The sequence below is a fragment of the Panthera tigris genome, chromosome A3, assembly GCF_018350195.1.
Source record: "Panthera tigris isolate Pti1 chromosome A3, P.tigris_Pti1_mat1.1, whole genome shotgun sequence".
Taxonomy (NCBI): Eukaryota; Metazoa; Chordata; class Mammalia; order Carnivora; family Felidae; genus Panthera; species Panthera tigris.
The window spans coordinates 26,118,035-26,133,059 of NC_056662.1; the positions used below are offsets into that span (position 1 = coordinate 26,118,035).

At 60.9% G+C, this 15,025-nt stretch overlaps 1 protein-coding gene across 2 annotated transcripts in view; it reads left to right on the top strand.

Annotated features, from left to right (window-relative positions):
* Window positions 1-2,286: 2,286 nt before the first annotated feature.
* Window positions 2,287-15,025, top strand: part of NOL4L (nucleolar protein 4 like) — a 126,954-nt gene continuing 114,215 nt past the window's right edge. For both annotated transcript variants that reach the window (XR_006215519.1, XM_042980646.1), the window contains exon 1: window positions 2,287-2,607. Coding sequence is in view for 1 of the 2 variants with exons in the window: in XM_042980646.1 (XP_042836580.1) it covers window positions 2,287-2,607 (321 nt within the window). In the remaining variant the exon portion in view is untranslated. The remainder of the gene's footprint in view (window positions 2,608-15,025) is intronic.

A 15,025-nucleotide genomic window follows, 5' to 3' on the forward strand; every position in this document is an offset into this window, starting at 1 on the left:
AGAGACCTGGGCTCCAATGGGGGGGCCCCACCACCTAGGCACCAAGGCACCCTTGCTGAGGGTGGTCATTCACAATGCTAAGTGAGGGCACTTTTCCTCTCCGGAAGGAAGTCAGCTGTGAGGGTAAGTGTCCACTGGTATATTGGAAAAGTCAGGGCGTGGGGCTTCCAAGTCATGCAGAAGCATACCTCCGGGGCTGGGTGGCCTTTGGGTGGTGCCTTCCCCTCTCTGAGCCCCAGTAGTAATCTCCGAAAAATGGACACGCCAGCATGGAACCAAAAAGAGCTTTTGGGGAGATGAAGAAGAAAAATGACTGTGGAGTTGTTGGTGTATATAAAGTAACATGGAAATGTAAATTATCTAAAAATAAATCTTCCATGTGAAATGCAGTGCGAGGTTGGGACTTGGGAGACCTCTTCGGTTCTTTCAGCATTTATTGGCACCAACTGTGTACCTGGTACTGTGCTAGGGCCTGGGCATAAAAGGATGAGTCAGACATGGGTCCTGTGCTGGACTGGAGCTCCCTGGTCTACTGGGAGAAGTGGGGTAGGCACATACATTGCGGGGGGTTCCTCCCAGTGGGATGGCGGGGGGAGACTTCATGTGGGGTGTGGTAGCAGGAGACAGACAGCCCTGGGCTGCAACCTTCCCCTCCTCCCTGCATGACCTTGAACAGGTCAGGCTACCTCTCCAGGCCCTAGGCCTTCATCTGTAAAATGGGCCAAAACTCTCTGCCTCTGAGATGCCAGCACATGGCACTCTGTAGGTTCCAGGGTGTGGGACCTTGGCTGGGGGTAGCCACTGGTTTCTATTAGAAGAAGAAAATGGCCCTGCACAGGTCACAGTCTGGGCCTCAGGTTTGAGTTGGTGACTTACAGGAGTGGCCTGGAAATATGGGGGTGGCCGCCAAGGAACACTAAGGAGAGAAACCAAGTAATTCCTCACAACCTGTTAGGAAAGGAGGGCAGAAATACTGGGGAATTGGCCTGGGCCTTTATTTGTGTTAGTGGTTTCATTAAGGGGGAGAGGGTCAGCTCTACCCCAAGGTCAGTCCTGCCCAGGGAGGAAGAGGGTAGGGGACTACCTCAGTTTACTCAGCAAGAGCTTCTAGGTGCACGCATGAAGGCAGGGTGTCTTGGGAATGAATTTGTGGGTGTGCTGAGCGTGGCCTGAAGCCTTGGTGGAGCTGGCCTGAGTGAGGCCACGGGCCAATGTTGACGATTTTCCTGGGGCCTGGGGCTGTCCCAGAGCAGTGGGACTGCCAGAAGTAAGGCCGGCTAAACTTCGGGGGAATTCAGGGTGAGGGGAGAGGGAAGGAAGTTTGGGGGCCCCAAAGGGCGGCGGTTCGGGGTTCCCCAGGGGGAACACTGCTCTTCTGGCGCCGGGCTCGCACCGGAGAAATCAGGCCAGTTGCGGGAGGGAGGGAAGGGCGCCTGCCCGGTACCGCCCGCGCTGGACTAAAATCGGGCGGGGCCGCCCGGGGAGGCAGGGACGCGTGTGGCCAGGCGGGGTCTGCGCCCTACTCCCTGCGAGACCGCCGGGTCCGGGCGGAGCGCGGCCTGCGAGGCTCCCGGCCAGGCCCGGACAGAGGAACTCGGTCCCTGGGCTGGGCACTGCGCGCCTGCGGCTCCTGCCCTCTCCGCGGCTACGGGCGCGGCGGCCCCGGCGCCCCCAGGGGCCGGGCCGGGGCGGGGTCTGGGCCCCGCGGGCGGGCGCGGGAGGGAGGGGGGGGACGGCGGCGAAGGCTGCGACGCTCTAACAGGTGGGATCCCGCGGCGTGGTGGAGGCGGGCGCGGGAGGAGGAGGAGGAGGAAGAGCAGCGGCAGCGGGAGCCTGAGCAGGAGCAGGATGAGCCGCGCGAGCTGACAGCCGCCGCCGCCGCCCGCGCCCAGGCTCGGTCTCGCTCCCCGCGCCCGGAGCCGCTCCCCGCCTCCCGCCTCCCCCGGCCGCCCGCGGGGCGGCCCGCCCCCTCTGCACCTCCGGGCCCGGAGCTGCCTCCATCGCTCCCGCATCCCGGCCGGGGGGGAGGAGGAGGCGGAGCAGGAGGCGAGCCGGAGCCGCCGCCGCCAACGCCGCCGCTGCCGCCGCCCGAGCAGGACAGAGCGCGCCGCAGCCCCGCGCGTCCGGCCGCCGCCCGTGCCCATCAAGCAGCCGCGCCGGAGCCACACCGCGGGACAGCCCGGGCCGCGGCGCGCCCCGGCCCGGCCCGGCCCAGCCCAGCCCAGTCCCGGCACCGGGCGGCCCGGCGGCCGGCCCGCCCCCGAGGGCGCCGGGCGCGGCGGGAGGATGCCGAAGCCGACGCTGCTGCTGCGCGGGGGCTGGGAGCGCGAGCGCAGCCCCGGGGACTCGGAGCTGGGCCGCCAGTTCCGGGACTGGTGCCTGCGCACCTACGGCGACTCGGCCAAAACCAAGACGGTGACACGCAGCAAATACCAGCGGATCGCCGAGGTCCTGCAGGGCGGCGGCGGGACCGGCGCGGGCAGCGGCCCGGCGGCCGGCGAGAAAGGCAAGTTCCAGTTCTGGGTGCGCTCCAAGGGCTTCCGCCTGGGCAGCGGCCGGGAACCCAAGATGGGCCAAGTGGTGTATGTGCCGGTCAAGACGGGCTCGGTGAGTGCGCGCGCGGCGGCCGCGGGCCGGTCCCGCCGCGGGGCTTGGGGCGGGCGGGGGCGGGGTGTGGGGGTGTGGATGTGTGTCCGAACGTGTGTCCCTGAGGTTGTCCGTGGGTCTGGCCCGCCCGGGGCGCACGCGTCTCTGCTCACCCGCCTGCCCCGGCCCGCCCAGGCAGCGCTCCGGGTTCGGGGCGTCCCTGCCCCCCTCTGCGCCGCTGCCCGGGCCGTGGCCCTGCCGAGCGGGCTGTCCCGGGCTGCTCACCCCAGCATGTTCCGTCCTCCCGTCCCCTCCCCCCGCCAGCAGGCGGCTGCTCCGAAGCCCGAGCCTCCCCCCAACCCCCCGCCCGCCCCGGGGCTGCCTGTCCCGGGCGCCTCGCGCTCCCGCCCCCGGGCCGGCTGGGCGGTGTGTGTGTGTGTGTGTGTGTGTGTGTGTGTGTGTGTGTGTGTGGAGGGTGGTGCTGTGGGGGGGGGGGGGGCAGGGGCAGCCACGGGACGGGGAGTCCACTCGGCTCCCCAGCGCCAGGGTGGGGGGGGGGCCCTCCAGGGCACTGTCTCCCAGACCCCACCCGGGGCTGGCCCGGGGAGGGGCGGCCCGAGCCGCAGCCTGGCGCAGGAGCAGCCTCGCGCGGGTGGGTGGGGCGCCCCCTCCGCCCCCCGGGCCCCTAGCTCCCCCCCTCCCTGGGACGGGGGCGGCCTGACCTATCCATCCCCTCCCCTCCCCCGTCCCCGGGGCCGGCCGGGTCCGGGCGGGGTGGCGTGGGGGAGGGGGCGGGGAACCGCAGCCGCCGGGAGGGAGGAGGCGGGCGGCCGGGCGGGGGCGTCCCCTCCGGCCCGGGGCGCCCTGGAGAGGGCGTGCGGCGCGGGCCCCGCGGCTCCCCCGCCGGGACCTCATTGTTCTGCAACGGGTGGGGGCTGGGGGGGGGGACGGCTGCTCCCGGGGCGCTGCTGAGCTTTGAACTTTCCGTCGTGGAGACCCTCCATTAGTGCGTTCAGCCCCCGGCCCGGCCCGGCCGGCCTCCCTCCCTGCCCCCCTCGCTCCCTCCCCGGCCTCGCCCGGCCGGAGCGAGCGAGCGAGCGAGCGGGGCCGCCCCGCGCCGGCCTCCCTCCCTCCCTCGCTCCCCCGCTCCCCCCTCCGTGCTCCTCCCCCGTCCGGCCCGCCCGCCCCGCGCTCAGCCCCGTCCCCGGCCGGAGCGGGCTCTTCACACACAATTGATTCGGTCGTTACGAAAAGTGCACTTGTCCCCTCCCCCTCCCCCTCCGGCGGCCGCCCGGGCCCGGCCCGCGGGGTGAGGGGGCCGCGAGGGAGGGAGGCGGGAGCCGGGGAGCGGATCCGGAGGCGCCTCCCCCCCGCGCCCAGGGGACGGGGCTGCAGGCCGCGGGGAGTGGGGAGCCGTGAGCGCGGAGGGCGGGCGGCCCATCTGCGAGGAGCGCTGATAACCGCGCCGCTGCCGCTGCGGCCGCCAGCAGCCCATCTGCGCCGCTGCCGCCTCCGGCCGGACCCGAAGCATGGGGCCGGGCCGAGGGGTGCGCCAGGGCGGGATTCCCGGAGGGGGAGGCTGGAGCAGTGTCCCACCCTGCGCGAGTCAGGGACCCCCCCCCAGCCCCAATCAGTGCTCTCCCCCAAACCCGGGGAGTCTGGATCATTGTCCCCTCCCCTGATGGAGGCAGGGACCACCCCCCCCCAGCCCAAATCAGTGCCCACCTTCCCTTAAGGGGAGTATGGGTCAGTGCCTTTCCCCAGCGTAGGTCGGTCTTCCCCACCCTGCCTTCCTTACCCCCTTGAGTTCTCCCCCATCTTGGGCTAGTGTCCCCAATCTAAGTGTGGTTTTTCCAGGTCAGTGGCCCACCAGGTGGTTGACTGGATCTGTGCCCCCTACCCTGTGACAGTGCCCTCAGCCATCCAGGCCAGTTAGCACCTCCTACCCCATCCTGGTTATCCCTCCCCAGGGAGCTGAGAGTCTTGGCTCAATCTTCTTAGCGGGCAGCAGGGTCCCCCACTCTACCCACTCCTGAAGTTGGGAGGCAGGTGACCCTCAGAGTTGGCAGCTGGCTCACTGCTTCTCTGCGTGGGTTTACCTCTTCCCTAGGGAGTGGGCATCCTGGGGCAGTCTCCCTATCCTCTTAGCCATACTGCTGTCTAGGCAGAGCAGGGGTGATTTCGAACACACACACACACACACACACACACACACACACACACACACACCCATGCAGGCCACACGTGGAAATTCAGTGCTAGGCCTGGGTTCCGGGTCCTGGAAGCCCAGCTAGTCTCTTCAGACCCTTCATGAGGCCCACGCTGACCTGCCTTGTCTGCCCCTGGCATCAGGGGCCTCATGAGGCTCCACCCTGACTCCCAGACCAATAATAAGCCTTCCTCAAGGGACCACCTGCCTGGGAGGCAGGGAAAGGGGACCCAAGTCTCCCTGCCCAGGCTGGGGGGTGGGGTGGGGAGGGAGGGGGAACAACGAACACAGCAGAACAGACGTACCCTCCTCTGACAGCCTGCCCCTCCAGCTCCCTGTGCCTTCTTGCCTGGCCTGCTGGTCCCTAGAGAGCCTGTTACCTGCTGCTCGCCCAGCCAACTGGAGCCAGCCGCAGGAGATGCCCCTGGTCCTGCCACCCCCTGTCTCCAAGCACCTTCCTGGGGCTCAGTTATTATTATTTTTATATTTCCATTTTTCTTTTCACTGATCTAAGAGGAACAAATCCTGCTGGGAATTCTGGGCCAGCCATGGCCTCTTCCTGGGAGAGGCTGAATGGGACCTTCTTTGAAAGGTGCAAAGGACATCTCCTACCTTCACTAGCCTACACACACACACACACACACACACACACACACACACAAAGTTGCCATTGCCTCTGGTGGCAGTTGGGAGACATCCTGTAGTTTTGTCCTGGGTGGGTTTTTGTGAAGGTCACTGGGCCTTAAACCTTCGTCTGAGGCGTTTGTTCAGTGCCCACAGGCCTGGTATTGGGTATAGGGGCGGGTCAGACTCTGCCTGCTCCTGGGCGCCCAGCTGGTGGGGGAGGTGGGCATCTCGAAGGATGTGATAAAGAAGCCCGCGCACGGAGCCACCAAGGGAGGGCGGACAGGCAGACCGATTTCAGGCAAGAGGGGGTGTGGGAGTTGGGTCGTCCAGCAGCTGAACAAGGGCCCCCGGCGCGGTGTGCGGTCCCAAGGGTGGCCATGGTATGTCATCTCTCTTCCATGTTGTTCTCTGGCTGCCCCCTCCCTGGGCCCCCTTTCCTCCTCCCACAGCCATATGCGGTGCTATGGTCGGGCCCTTCCCTAGTCCCGGCCGGCCGGCCGCGGGTCGATGATCTGACACCACTTGTCCTGTCCCATCTGGCCCTGAGCTTTTCTGGGTGTGTGTGACAAAGGCTTAATCTGTCCGGACGGGCCCAGGGCGGAGAGGAGGGCGAGGGGAATTGCTCTGTGCCGGGGCCTCCTGCAGCTGGGGCCCGGGCGGGGGCGGGGCGGGGCGGGGGTCGAGCCAGAGCCTGGGCGCGGGGGAGAGGCAAGTTGGTCTTCAGTTTGCAGGTTGTCACAGGAAATAGAAGTGGAGGCGGAGGGCTGAGGGCTGAGGGGAGGAGGGCGGAGTCCTCCACCAGCGGCACGGGGCGCTCTTGGGGATAAGATCTTTTTATGACAAGAGCCAGCCGGGGCCTCCTGACTGGGCAGAGCCTGGTTAGGATTTATTATTTCTTGTGTTTGGCCTGCTCCAGCCTCCGTGCGCTGCCACGCAGGGGAAGCAAACCCCTTGGACGCGAGACCCTCTAAATTCGTTCCAGCGTCGACCACAAAGTGAACCAGCCCCTTTCCTTTTCCCCTGGTCTCTTTGAGTGGGGCTGTCCCTGGGGCCTGCAAGGGCCACAGGTTATGACTGGGGCAGGGCCCCGGGCCATCTGTCAACTCCCAGGACCTCCTTGGAGATAGATGTTCTCAGCTCAACTCTACCATTTTCCGGATGGGAAGACTGAGGCCTCAAGAGAGGCGGTTTCCATTGGTAGGGGGCAGGACTGGAATGCAGATTTCTGTGCTCCGCAGTGGGCGTTGTGGGCCCATCACAGGCCATGAATCCCCCCATTAGAGCCCCATTCCCCCGAGGGAAAACGCCAGCTTGCCAAACCCCACTGTCAACATTAGGCTTTTGCGAGCCGGACCCCAGGTGTTCCGCTGGCCAAATTGACTAATGGTGGTCTTTTCCCAGTTTGCAGACAACGTTCATTTAGTGGAGAGCGTTTTCTCAGTCTTCGGTCTTTCTCCCCAGAGCTTTTGTGTAAACCTTTGGCACCTGCGGCCACTGGTCTGGGCGGGAAATGGCCTCTGACTTCGCACAGTGTAATATATGCCATGACCTTCGCTTGAATTCCTCGATGTTTCTTGCTTTTCTCCGAGTTATCACCACACTGACCATTTCTGAGTCACCTACTATGTGCCTGTCACTGTGCCGGGGTGCTGACACACACTAATTTGTCAGATTCCCGGGATGGCCCCCGGGGGTCAATGACGTTATTTTCGCTATCCTTCAGATAAGTGAACTGAGGCTCAGCAAGGTTCAGAACTTCCTTAGCGCCATGCTGCTGACAGGGGCAGGCCCTGAGCTTGGGGACTGCTTGCACACATCTCCATTCTTACCTCATCTGAGGGGTCTTGCAGCCTGATCCATTGGAAAGCACAAGTCCCTTCGTGACAAGCTTTCAGTCCATTACACCTTAATCTGAATTATAGTTTATGAGAATCCCTCTGTTCAAGATGTCACAGGCTAGTGCTTGAGGCAGGACTGGCTCCACACGAGGTGTCAGGGGACTTTCCTGGGGCTCACTAGGACGGAGAAGGGGTGAGAAGAAGGGAGGAGGCCTGGATCCTGTGGGACTTTTGAGGAGAAGGTTGACAATGGCATCTGGTGTGGGCCCTGTTCAGATTTCTCCTGAGTGTCAGAAGTGGGCAATTTTGTCAATTAAGCCTCGGTGATTTGGGCAAATGTGGTCTCAGGCACTCTGGGGGCTCATTTTGGAGCCTGGGTGATGCTGGAGGATCAGGCTCTGCCTTCCTGGGGTCTCCCCTCCAGGTCCTGGGTCACTCTCTGCTGGGCACGAGGACAGGATACCCCCTTCTTCCTTGGCTAAAACCTGGCATGGCCCCAAAGACTGCCTTCTTGTCCTGGGGTGTCTGAAAGTCAGGAGGCCCATCTGGGACTCTAAAAATGCTACTGGAAAGACTGGGGGGTGGGCAGCCTGTGTCTGGGGCTGCCCAGGGACGAAGGTCGAGAGCTTGACTCAGCCCCAGGCCAACTTGGGCTTCTCCAAGCCAGCTCTCCACTTAGAGATTGTGGGATTGATGGAGTGTTGTGCACAGGTGCGTGTGTGCTCATGGGGTAGAGCATGTGTGTGCATGAGGAGGCTGTGTGTGTGTGTGTGTGGCAGTGTGACTGTGTGGGTGTGAGTGTGCTTGTCCATGTGCAGGCTGGGGATGCTCGTGTGCCCGGGGCAGTGTGTGTGTGTGTGTGTGTGTGTGTGTGTGTGTGTGTGTGTGTACAGGTGGAGGGGAGACTGCGTGCTTGTGAGTGTGTGTGACCGTGGGCGTCTGTGTTGGCAGATGTGCAAGCACCTGGGGTGTGGGCATTGGCAGAGCACGAGCGTGAGTGTGTGCGTGCACACATGTGCAAGCTCCTGTGGAAGAAACCCCATCAGTCTGGCAGTGCAGTGCTGACAGGGGTGTCCTTCATCATAACAGAATCGGCCCAAGCTGCCGTCCTGGCCCCCACTGCCCCCGGAGTCTCAGCAGCTGCGGAAGTGAAGTGTGAGGGAGGCAGTGAACAGGAGAAATGATGCCTTGTCCCTGTCCCCATGACGGTGGCCAAGGCACCTCCCTGTTTCCAGCCTTCCTCAAGCACCATGGAGGGTGGGTATGCCCTTCTGGGAGAGAGGGCTCAGCCTACTAGAACAAGAACTCCTGAGTCCACTTTCTGCCCCTACCCCACCCTGACATACACGGAGGGGAAGGGCCTGGGGTTTCAAGACTCAGGCTCCTGGATTCAGATGCCAGCTCTGCCCTTTCACCAATTTGACCTTAGTTTTCTCATCTGCAAAATGGAGCTGATAATTCTGTCTCCCTCATAGCACTGGTATGAAGATTAATGCATGAATCAATGCAGAACCTGAAGAATGTGCATATCTTAGGAAATGTTAGGTGCTCTGTGATCTCACCGAGCCTCAGTTTCCTCATCCAGAAAATGGGGATGGTGATGAAAGATGTCATGGATATTAGATGGAACAGTGGAGATAAAGCAGCCAGCCAAATCCCTGTCACATAGTTGGTGGGCAGTAACTGTTAGTTCCCTGGAGATTGTATCTGAGTCATTTCTACGTCTCCAGTGCCGTTCGGGGTTGGTTAGTGTATTGAATTGCACAGAACACCGGAAGAGCCTTGATGAGGGGCATAGGTGTGGCACGAACCCCCAGGCCTGGGGACTTAAAAGCTCAGGGTCTCTCTGCTCTGGTCGGCTCCTGCCCTGCTCTGAGCCTCCGTTTCCCTAGTTATTACACAGGGACTGCTCTTTTGGTCCCTCCTGCCCCTGAGTCTCTTCCTGGTGCTGGGTGCTGGGTGCTGGGTCCCAGAGGTCAAGGAGAGGGGTGTAGAGGGGTGAGGGTAGGGACTCTACCGAGGCCTGTAGGCATCTCCCGGGTGGAAAGGTAGTAAGTAGGATGAGCATTCTGGAGGCCTTCTCCTTTCCACTCCCCATCCCCACCCCTGCTCCCGTCCTGTTCGACTTGGGTCGGCTCTGGGATCTTAGAACACAGTGAGGCTGCTTGGGCAGGGGTCTGAGCACATCTCCTGGGTTTTCTAGCCCCTGCCATGTGCCAGATACTTTATTTCACTTAATTATCCCTAGACTCTGTGAAGTGGGTGAGAACCTGATATCAGGGAGGCCAGGGAACGTTCCGAGTCCCTCTGTGAGGCAGTGGCAGGGCTTGGGTTCCATGGCTATCCGACCCTAAAAGCTACAGGGCGTGGAGGCAGGGGTCCACAGGGGCCATAGCTCTCCACCTCTCTGCACCCCAGGCTCATGGTGCCCCCTCGTCTGATGGCAAGCCACAAAAGCTTCTCAGAGCTCGAGGCATCCCCCCACCTGCCCAGACCCAGCCTAGTGGGAGACAGATGGCACCCCTCCCCTCCCCGCTGGCTTCCCCACCCCCTCACCTCAACTGTTGCTCCAGACCCGACCCTTCTCCCCACGAAGTCATCCACTCCCTCAGCATCCAGTCCTCTCACCAGCTTGGGAAGGGGGGGAACTAAGGCCGAGAGTGGACAGAACGAGATCAAGGTCCCAGAAAGTGCCAGAGCTGGGGGTGAACAGGCAGGCCCCCAAACCTGGCTGGTCGCACATTTAGTCACTCACCCTTCACTTGCTCTCTTGCTGTCCCCGTCTGGGCAGCCCCATCCTGCCCCTGCTCCCACACTCCACTGAGGACTCCTCTCTTCCTGCTCCTCCTTCCCCATCCAACTCATTTGCAAATTCTGTTGGTTTGACCTTGCAAATGCATCTCAGGTTTTACCTTCTCACCACCTCCACTCCTTCCAGCCTCCCCACTGCATCCACTCTGACCCCCCACCCCCACCCCGTAGCCCCTCTGGCTCACGCAGCCAGAGAAAACTTTGCAGAAAGCAAATCAGATTCTCACCTGCCTCTGCTCAGAACCCTCCAAGACAACCGTCTCACTCAAAGCGAGAGCCAGAGTCTCTCCTGAAGCCTCCAAGGCCCTGTATGATCTGCCCCAGCTGCCTGCTGCCCTCACCTCACTCCACTCTCCCCTTGCCCATTGGGTCTCAGCCACAGCGACCTCTTTGCTCTTCCAAACACTACCAAACACAATCCTGCCCCAGGGCCCTTGCACTGGCTGTCTCCCCCCAGCCTGGAATACTCTTCTCCCATATCTCTACATGTCTGGTTCCTCTCCTCTTTTGGGTCTCTGCTCAAATGCCACCTCCTCAGAGAGGCCCTCCCCAATCACCTAGTCAGGACTGTTTTACCATTTTAGGTCCCTTGGACCCTTTTCTCACCCCTTTATTTTTTTCTTTTTTTTCTTTTTTTAAAGTTTATATTTATTTTGAGAGAGAGAGAGAGAGAGAGATAATGAGTGTGGGGGAGGGGCAGAGAGAGGGAGAGAGAGAATCTCAAGCAGGCTTTGCCCTGTCTGCGCAGAGCCCCATGTGGGGTTCGAACTCACAAACCCCTGAGATCATGACCCGAGTCGAAGTCGGACGCGTAACCAGCTGAGCCACCCAGGCGGCCCTCTCACCCCCCTTTCTATTTAATCTTTTTCTATAGCTCTTATCCCCCCTGCCCCCGACATTAGGTATGTTTTTTAGTTTATAGGTTTAGTACCTGTCTCCCCACAAGGCTGTGAGCTCTGCCAGGGCAGACCAGCCTGTTTGGTTCGCTGCTGTGTCCACAGGACATAGAATAGCCCCTGCCCAAAGGGACTGCCCGCTGTGGGGGGCAGCAGAGCATGGCTTCTGCACTCGGAGGGCCTCGGGAGCCCCAAGGCCCAGACCGTCCCTCCTACCCGAGGGAGTCCAGGGAGTCCTCAGGAAGACGACATTTGAGCTGGACCTGGAGGGCCCAAACACATTTTTCAGCAAGAGCAGAACACGGAGGAGCTCATTCCAGGGGGTGGGAATTCGAGCAAGAGCTCGGAGGTGGGGCAGGTTTTCACAGGTTAGCGCAGGCTGTGGACGGAGGCGACTGGGGCCACGTTCCCGGAGCAGCGTGCTCTGCAGAACATTTCACATGGGGTGGGGGTGGGCAAATGGTCAGATCAGCTCGAGAACCGCTGTGGGGTCCTGAGGGGATGAGCTGGTGAAATCACTTGGGGCCAGATGGGAGAGAAGGATCTGGAAAGCCACTCAGAGGAGCTGGTGTATCCTTATCTCCTTGTGTCATCGTGACAGAAAGCCAGGAGTCCACAGGAGGGTTTTTTAGCGGAGGGAGCTAAGGTCAGATTTGGGTTCTAGAAGGAACCCTCGGAATGCCGGGCAGGAGGGAGACATATTCCATGTAGGGGAAACAGGAGGTGAAGGAGTTGTGAGGTGCAGAGAGGGAAGGCCAGCCTGGGACGAAGAAGAGGGGTTGCCTCCCCCGTAGGACAAGATGTGGAGTGACTGGGACCGAGTGACAGGGAAGGTGGGGAGCAAGGGTTGTTCGAAGGTCAGGGTTGACCCAGTTTTCTTCGGTGGAAGCAGGGGAGGTTAAGACACCAGGAATGTGGACAGATGTACAGATCTGGGGTGAAGGCTCAGGGGCCAGTGGGTGGTGTCCGGGAGCTGTCCTTAAGGCCAGCAGCATGTGGCAGTGGGGGGCTGTGGGGAGCTGCTGACTCAGGGCTCCAGGGGGCCAGCTCGGGAGTCATCGTGTCCACGGGGCCCCCTTCCCAGCTTGGAACCTCCCGCGCCCCGGCTGGGACCCGACTGCAGGCTCCTGGGAGGCCTATGCTTGGGTGGATGACTCATCGTTTTCTCGGCATCCCCGGGCTGAGAAAATGTTCAAGGAGACATGGGGCCCTTCCTTTGGCAGGCCAGGCCCTGACTGGATGCTGGCGGGTGGAGAAAAGCGCACTGGGGCCTCATCTCCAAGCGTCCTGAGGGCGTGTTTCCAAGAGCCCCTGGCTTCCACAGTCTTGCGCGGTCCTCATCCACCCTGGGAGGCGGTTATGACCCCATTCTACAGGTTAGCAAACCCAGGCAGAGCCTGTGCGGGCGACTAGCTAAGTAACCTCTTGCTGCTGCAGTTCTCCACCTGAAAAATGGGTCTGATGATTGCCCCTCCCTCCAACAGGTTTGTTGGGAAAACCCAGGGAGGGAATCATGTGAAATGCTTAAATAGCGGCATTGTCATTTTCCTAGGGACAGGGAGAGGCATCTGCCCAGGCGATAGGGGCTGTCTACGGATAGAGCGAAAATAGGGAAGACCAGAGAGTAACATGGCCAACAATAGACCTGAGTTTGGATCCCAGCTCCGCCACCAGCTTCTGGTTCTGGGCAAACGGCTTGCCTGCTCCGATCTCTTGCCCCCCTTGTGTAGAAGTGGCTGATAACCCACATCCTGTGGAGTAGCTGGGAAGATGTCCTAAAGCCAAGCCTGGCAGGCAGGCCACAGAGCAGGGCCTGCCGCTCCAAGTCGAGGGCCCTTGGAAGACCCCTTTTCCCAGTGCAAAGACCCCCAAACCACATAGCACGGGTGGTTAAGAAGCACTTTGTGGGGCAGTAGGAAATGCCCAGGCCAAGGGGAAGAGAGACGAGAGCTCTCCCACCTCAGAGGGTTCCTTCTGGGAAGGCCCATGGGAGGGGGTCCTCTCCGGGAGCTCTGGAGCTGGGACAGGAGTGGGCTGGGGCAGAGGGTTTTATGTTGAATGTAAGGCCCCTGCAAGTCACAGGAGGAGTGGGGCATGTGGAGGCAGGGGCTGAGTCCAGGCTCCGCCATTCACCGCTGTGCAGCCTTGGGCGAGTCACTTCCCCTCTCTGAGCCTAAGTTTCCTCATCTGCAGGATGGGGTGATGACAGCTGTGGCTTCACTTATATCTCCCTTCTAAACTCTGTTGTCTGATACAGAGGCAACTATCCCAGGGTGTGGACATAGTGGAGCCCTCGATGAAAGGGAGCTATAATTAGGATTCTGGTTGTGATTGAATCAATAACCCCAGAGCCTGTGATGAGACTCGGTGAAGCGGTGCTGCTGAGTGGGGCTTTGGAGCACAGACTGTCCCCAGGTTTGAACTGAACTCTGCAACTCACCAGCTGGGTGGCCTTGAAACAAGTCCCTTTCCCTCTTTGAGCCTTAATTTCCTCCTCTGTAAAATGGGCCCAGTGGTATGACTGCTCTCACGGGGTTGCCGTGGGGAGGTGCAGAGAGACTCCATGTCAGGTGCTCAGCACAAGAAACAGGAGCTTTTGTCTCTTATACCTGCAGTGTGGCTGGGGCCAGTTGGACCTGGGATACGGGGTCTGGGGCAGGGCCGGGAGAAGCTAGAGCGGAGAGGTACGGGAGAGGCAGTGGGCTTCACCGGGTCCAGGCTGCCCACTTTGGGGCTGAGAGTGAGCATGCTCCCTGGGCCAGAGAGCCCTGGGTTCGAATCCTGCCTTACCAACCAGCTGTGCACCCTCAGACACACCCCGCCCTCCTCTCTGAGCCTCTGTGTCCACGTCTATAAAATGGGGATACTAATATCGACCACTTTTCAGAGTTGTGAGGATAGTTTGAAATACACGAAGGACACAGTGAACGTCTGCCGCTGAGCAAAAACAATGACAGTCGTGACACAGCTAGTATTTGTGGCCCGCTTACGAAGAGCCAGGCACTCTGTTAAGCACCGTCTGCACATGACTCCATGTGATTGTCCAAACCTGGCTCCCTTTGTGATCCTCCTCTTGCTGATGAGGATGTTGAGGCTCAGAGAGGTTGAGTAATGGGCCTGAGGCCACACAGCTGATAAGAGGCAGAGCAGGGACTTGAGCTGGTGAGGTTGTTGTGTCCTCAGCTCCCCATATCACTCAGCCTCTTGACAACAAGTCTCAGATCCTGGGGTCCCTGTGATATTCCACAGGCTTGCCCAGTGCCCCTTCCCGGGACGGAGAGGCGGCCGTGAGTCTATCTGGCAGAGTGTGCTGACCCTGGGACGCGCTGTTTAGGTGCAAACAGGATCTACTGGTAGGGTTGACTCTCAGGGTCACCGAGGGATTATTTGGTTCAGGGAGAGCCAGGTTATGGCATGGGGCCACGTAGCAAGCTGGTCGGCCGGCATGCTGCACTGCAGCTGACCCAGGGGGAGCCTTGTGCCCACCAGCACGAGGCAAGGCAGAGCTCAATGCCAGTGTCACAGGCAGCCACCAGCAGCCCCAGGAGGAGGTGGATGGCCAGTGCCTAATCTGGGTGGCACGGAGGGGGGTCAATGGAGACTAGGGAGGAACCAAGGAAGGCTCTTACGAGGAGGTGAGTCAAGAAATGGGAGATGTCCTCCCGGGACAGGGGAAAGCGTGCTGTGGACAAAGGGGTGCAAGAGAAGTATGTTTTCGAGGTAATGTGCATACGTGACTTAAAGCAACAACCACAAAACAGCAGCCACCAAGGGGGTACAAAGTGCCCAGCCCACCCCATCGCACGCCACCTAGTTCCCTGCCCAGAGGGATCCAGTCCCTTAAGTGTTCTCCCCGGTATACTTGGCTCTGAGCTGGGCTGCCTGGGTTTGAATCCTGAATCCACTATGCACTTGCTGTGTGACTTGGGCAACTTACTCAATCTCTCTGTGCCTGAGTTTCTACACCTAAAATGGAGGTAATATGAGGGCCTGCTTCTCTGGACTGTTGTGAGGCTCAGGGCTCTTCGAGCCTAGCTGAGGTGGGCCCCTGGCTGAGG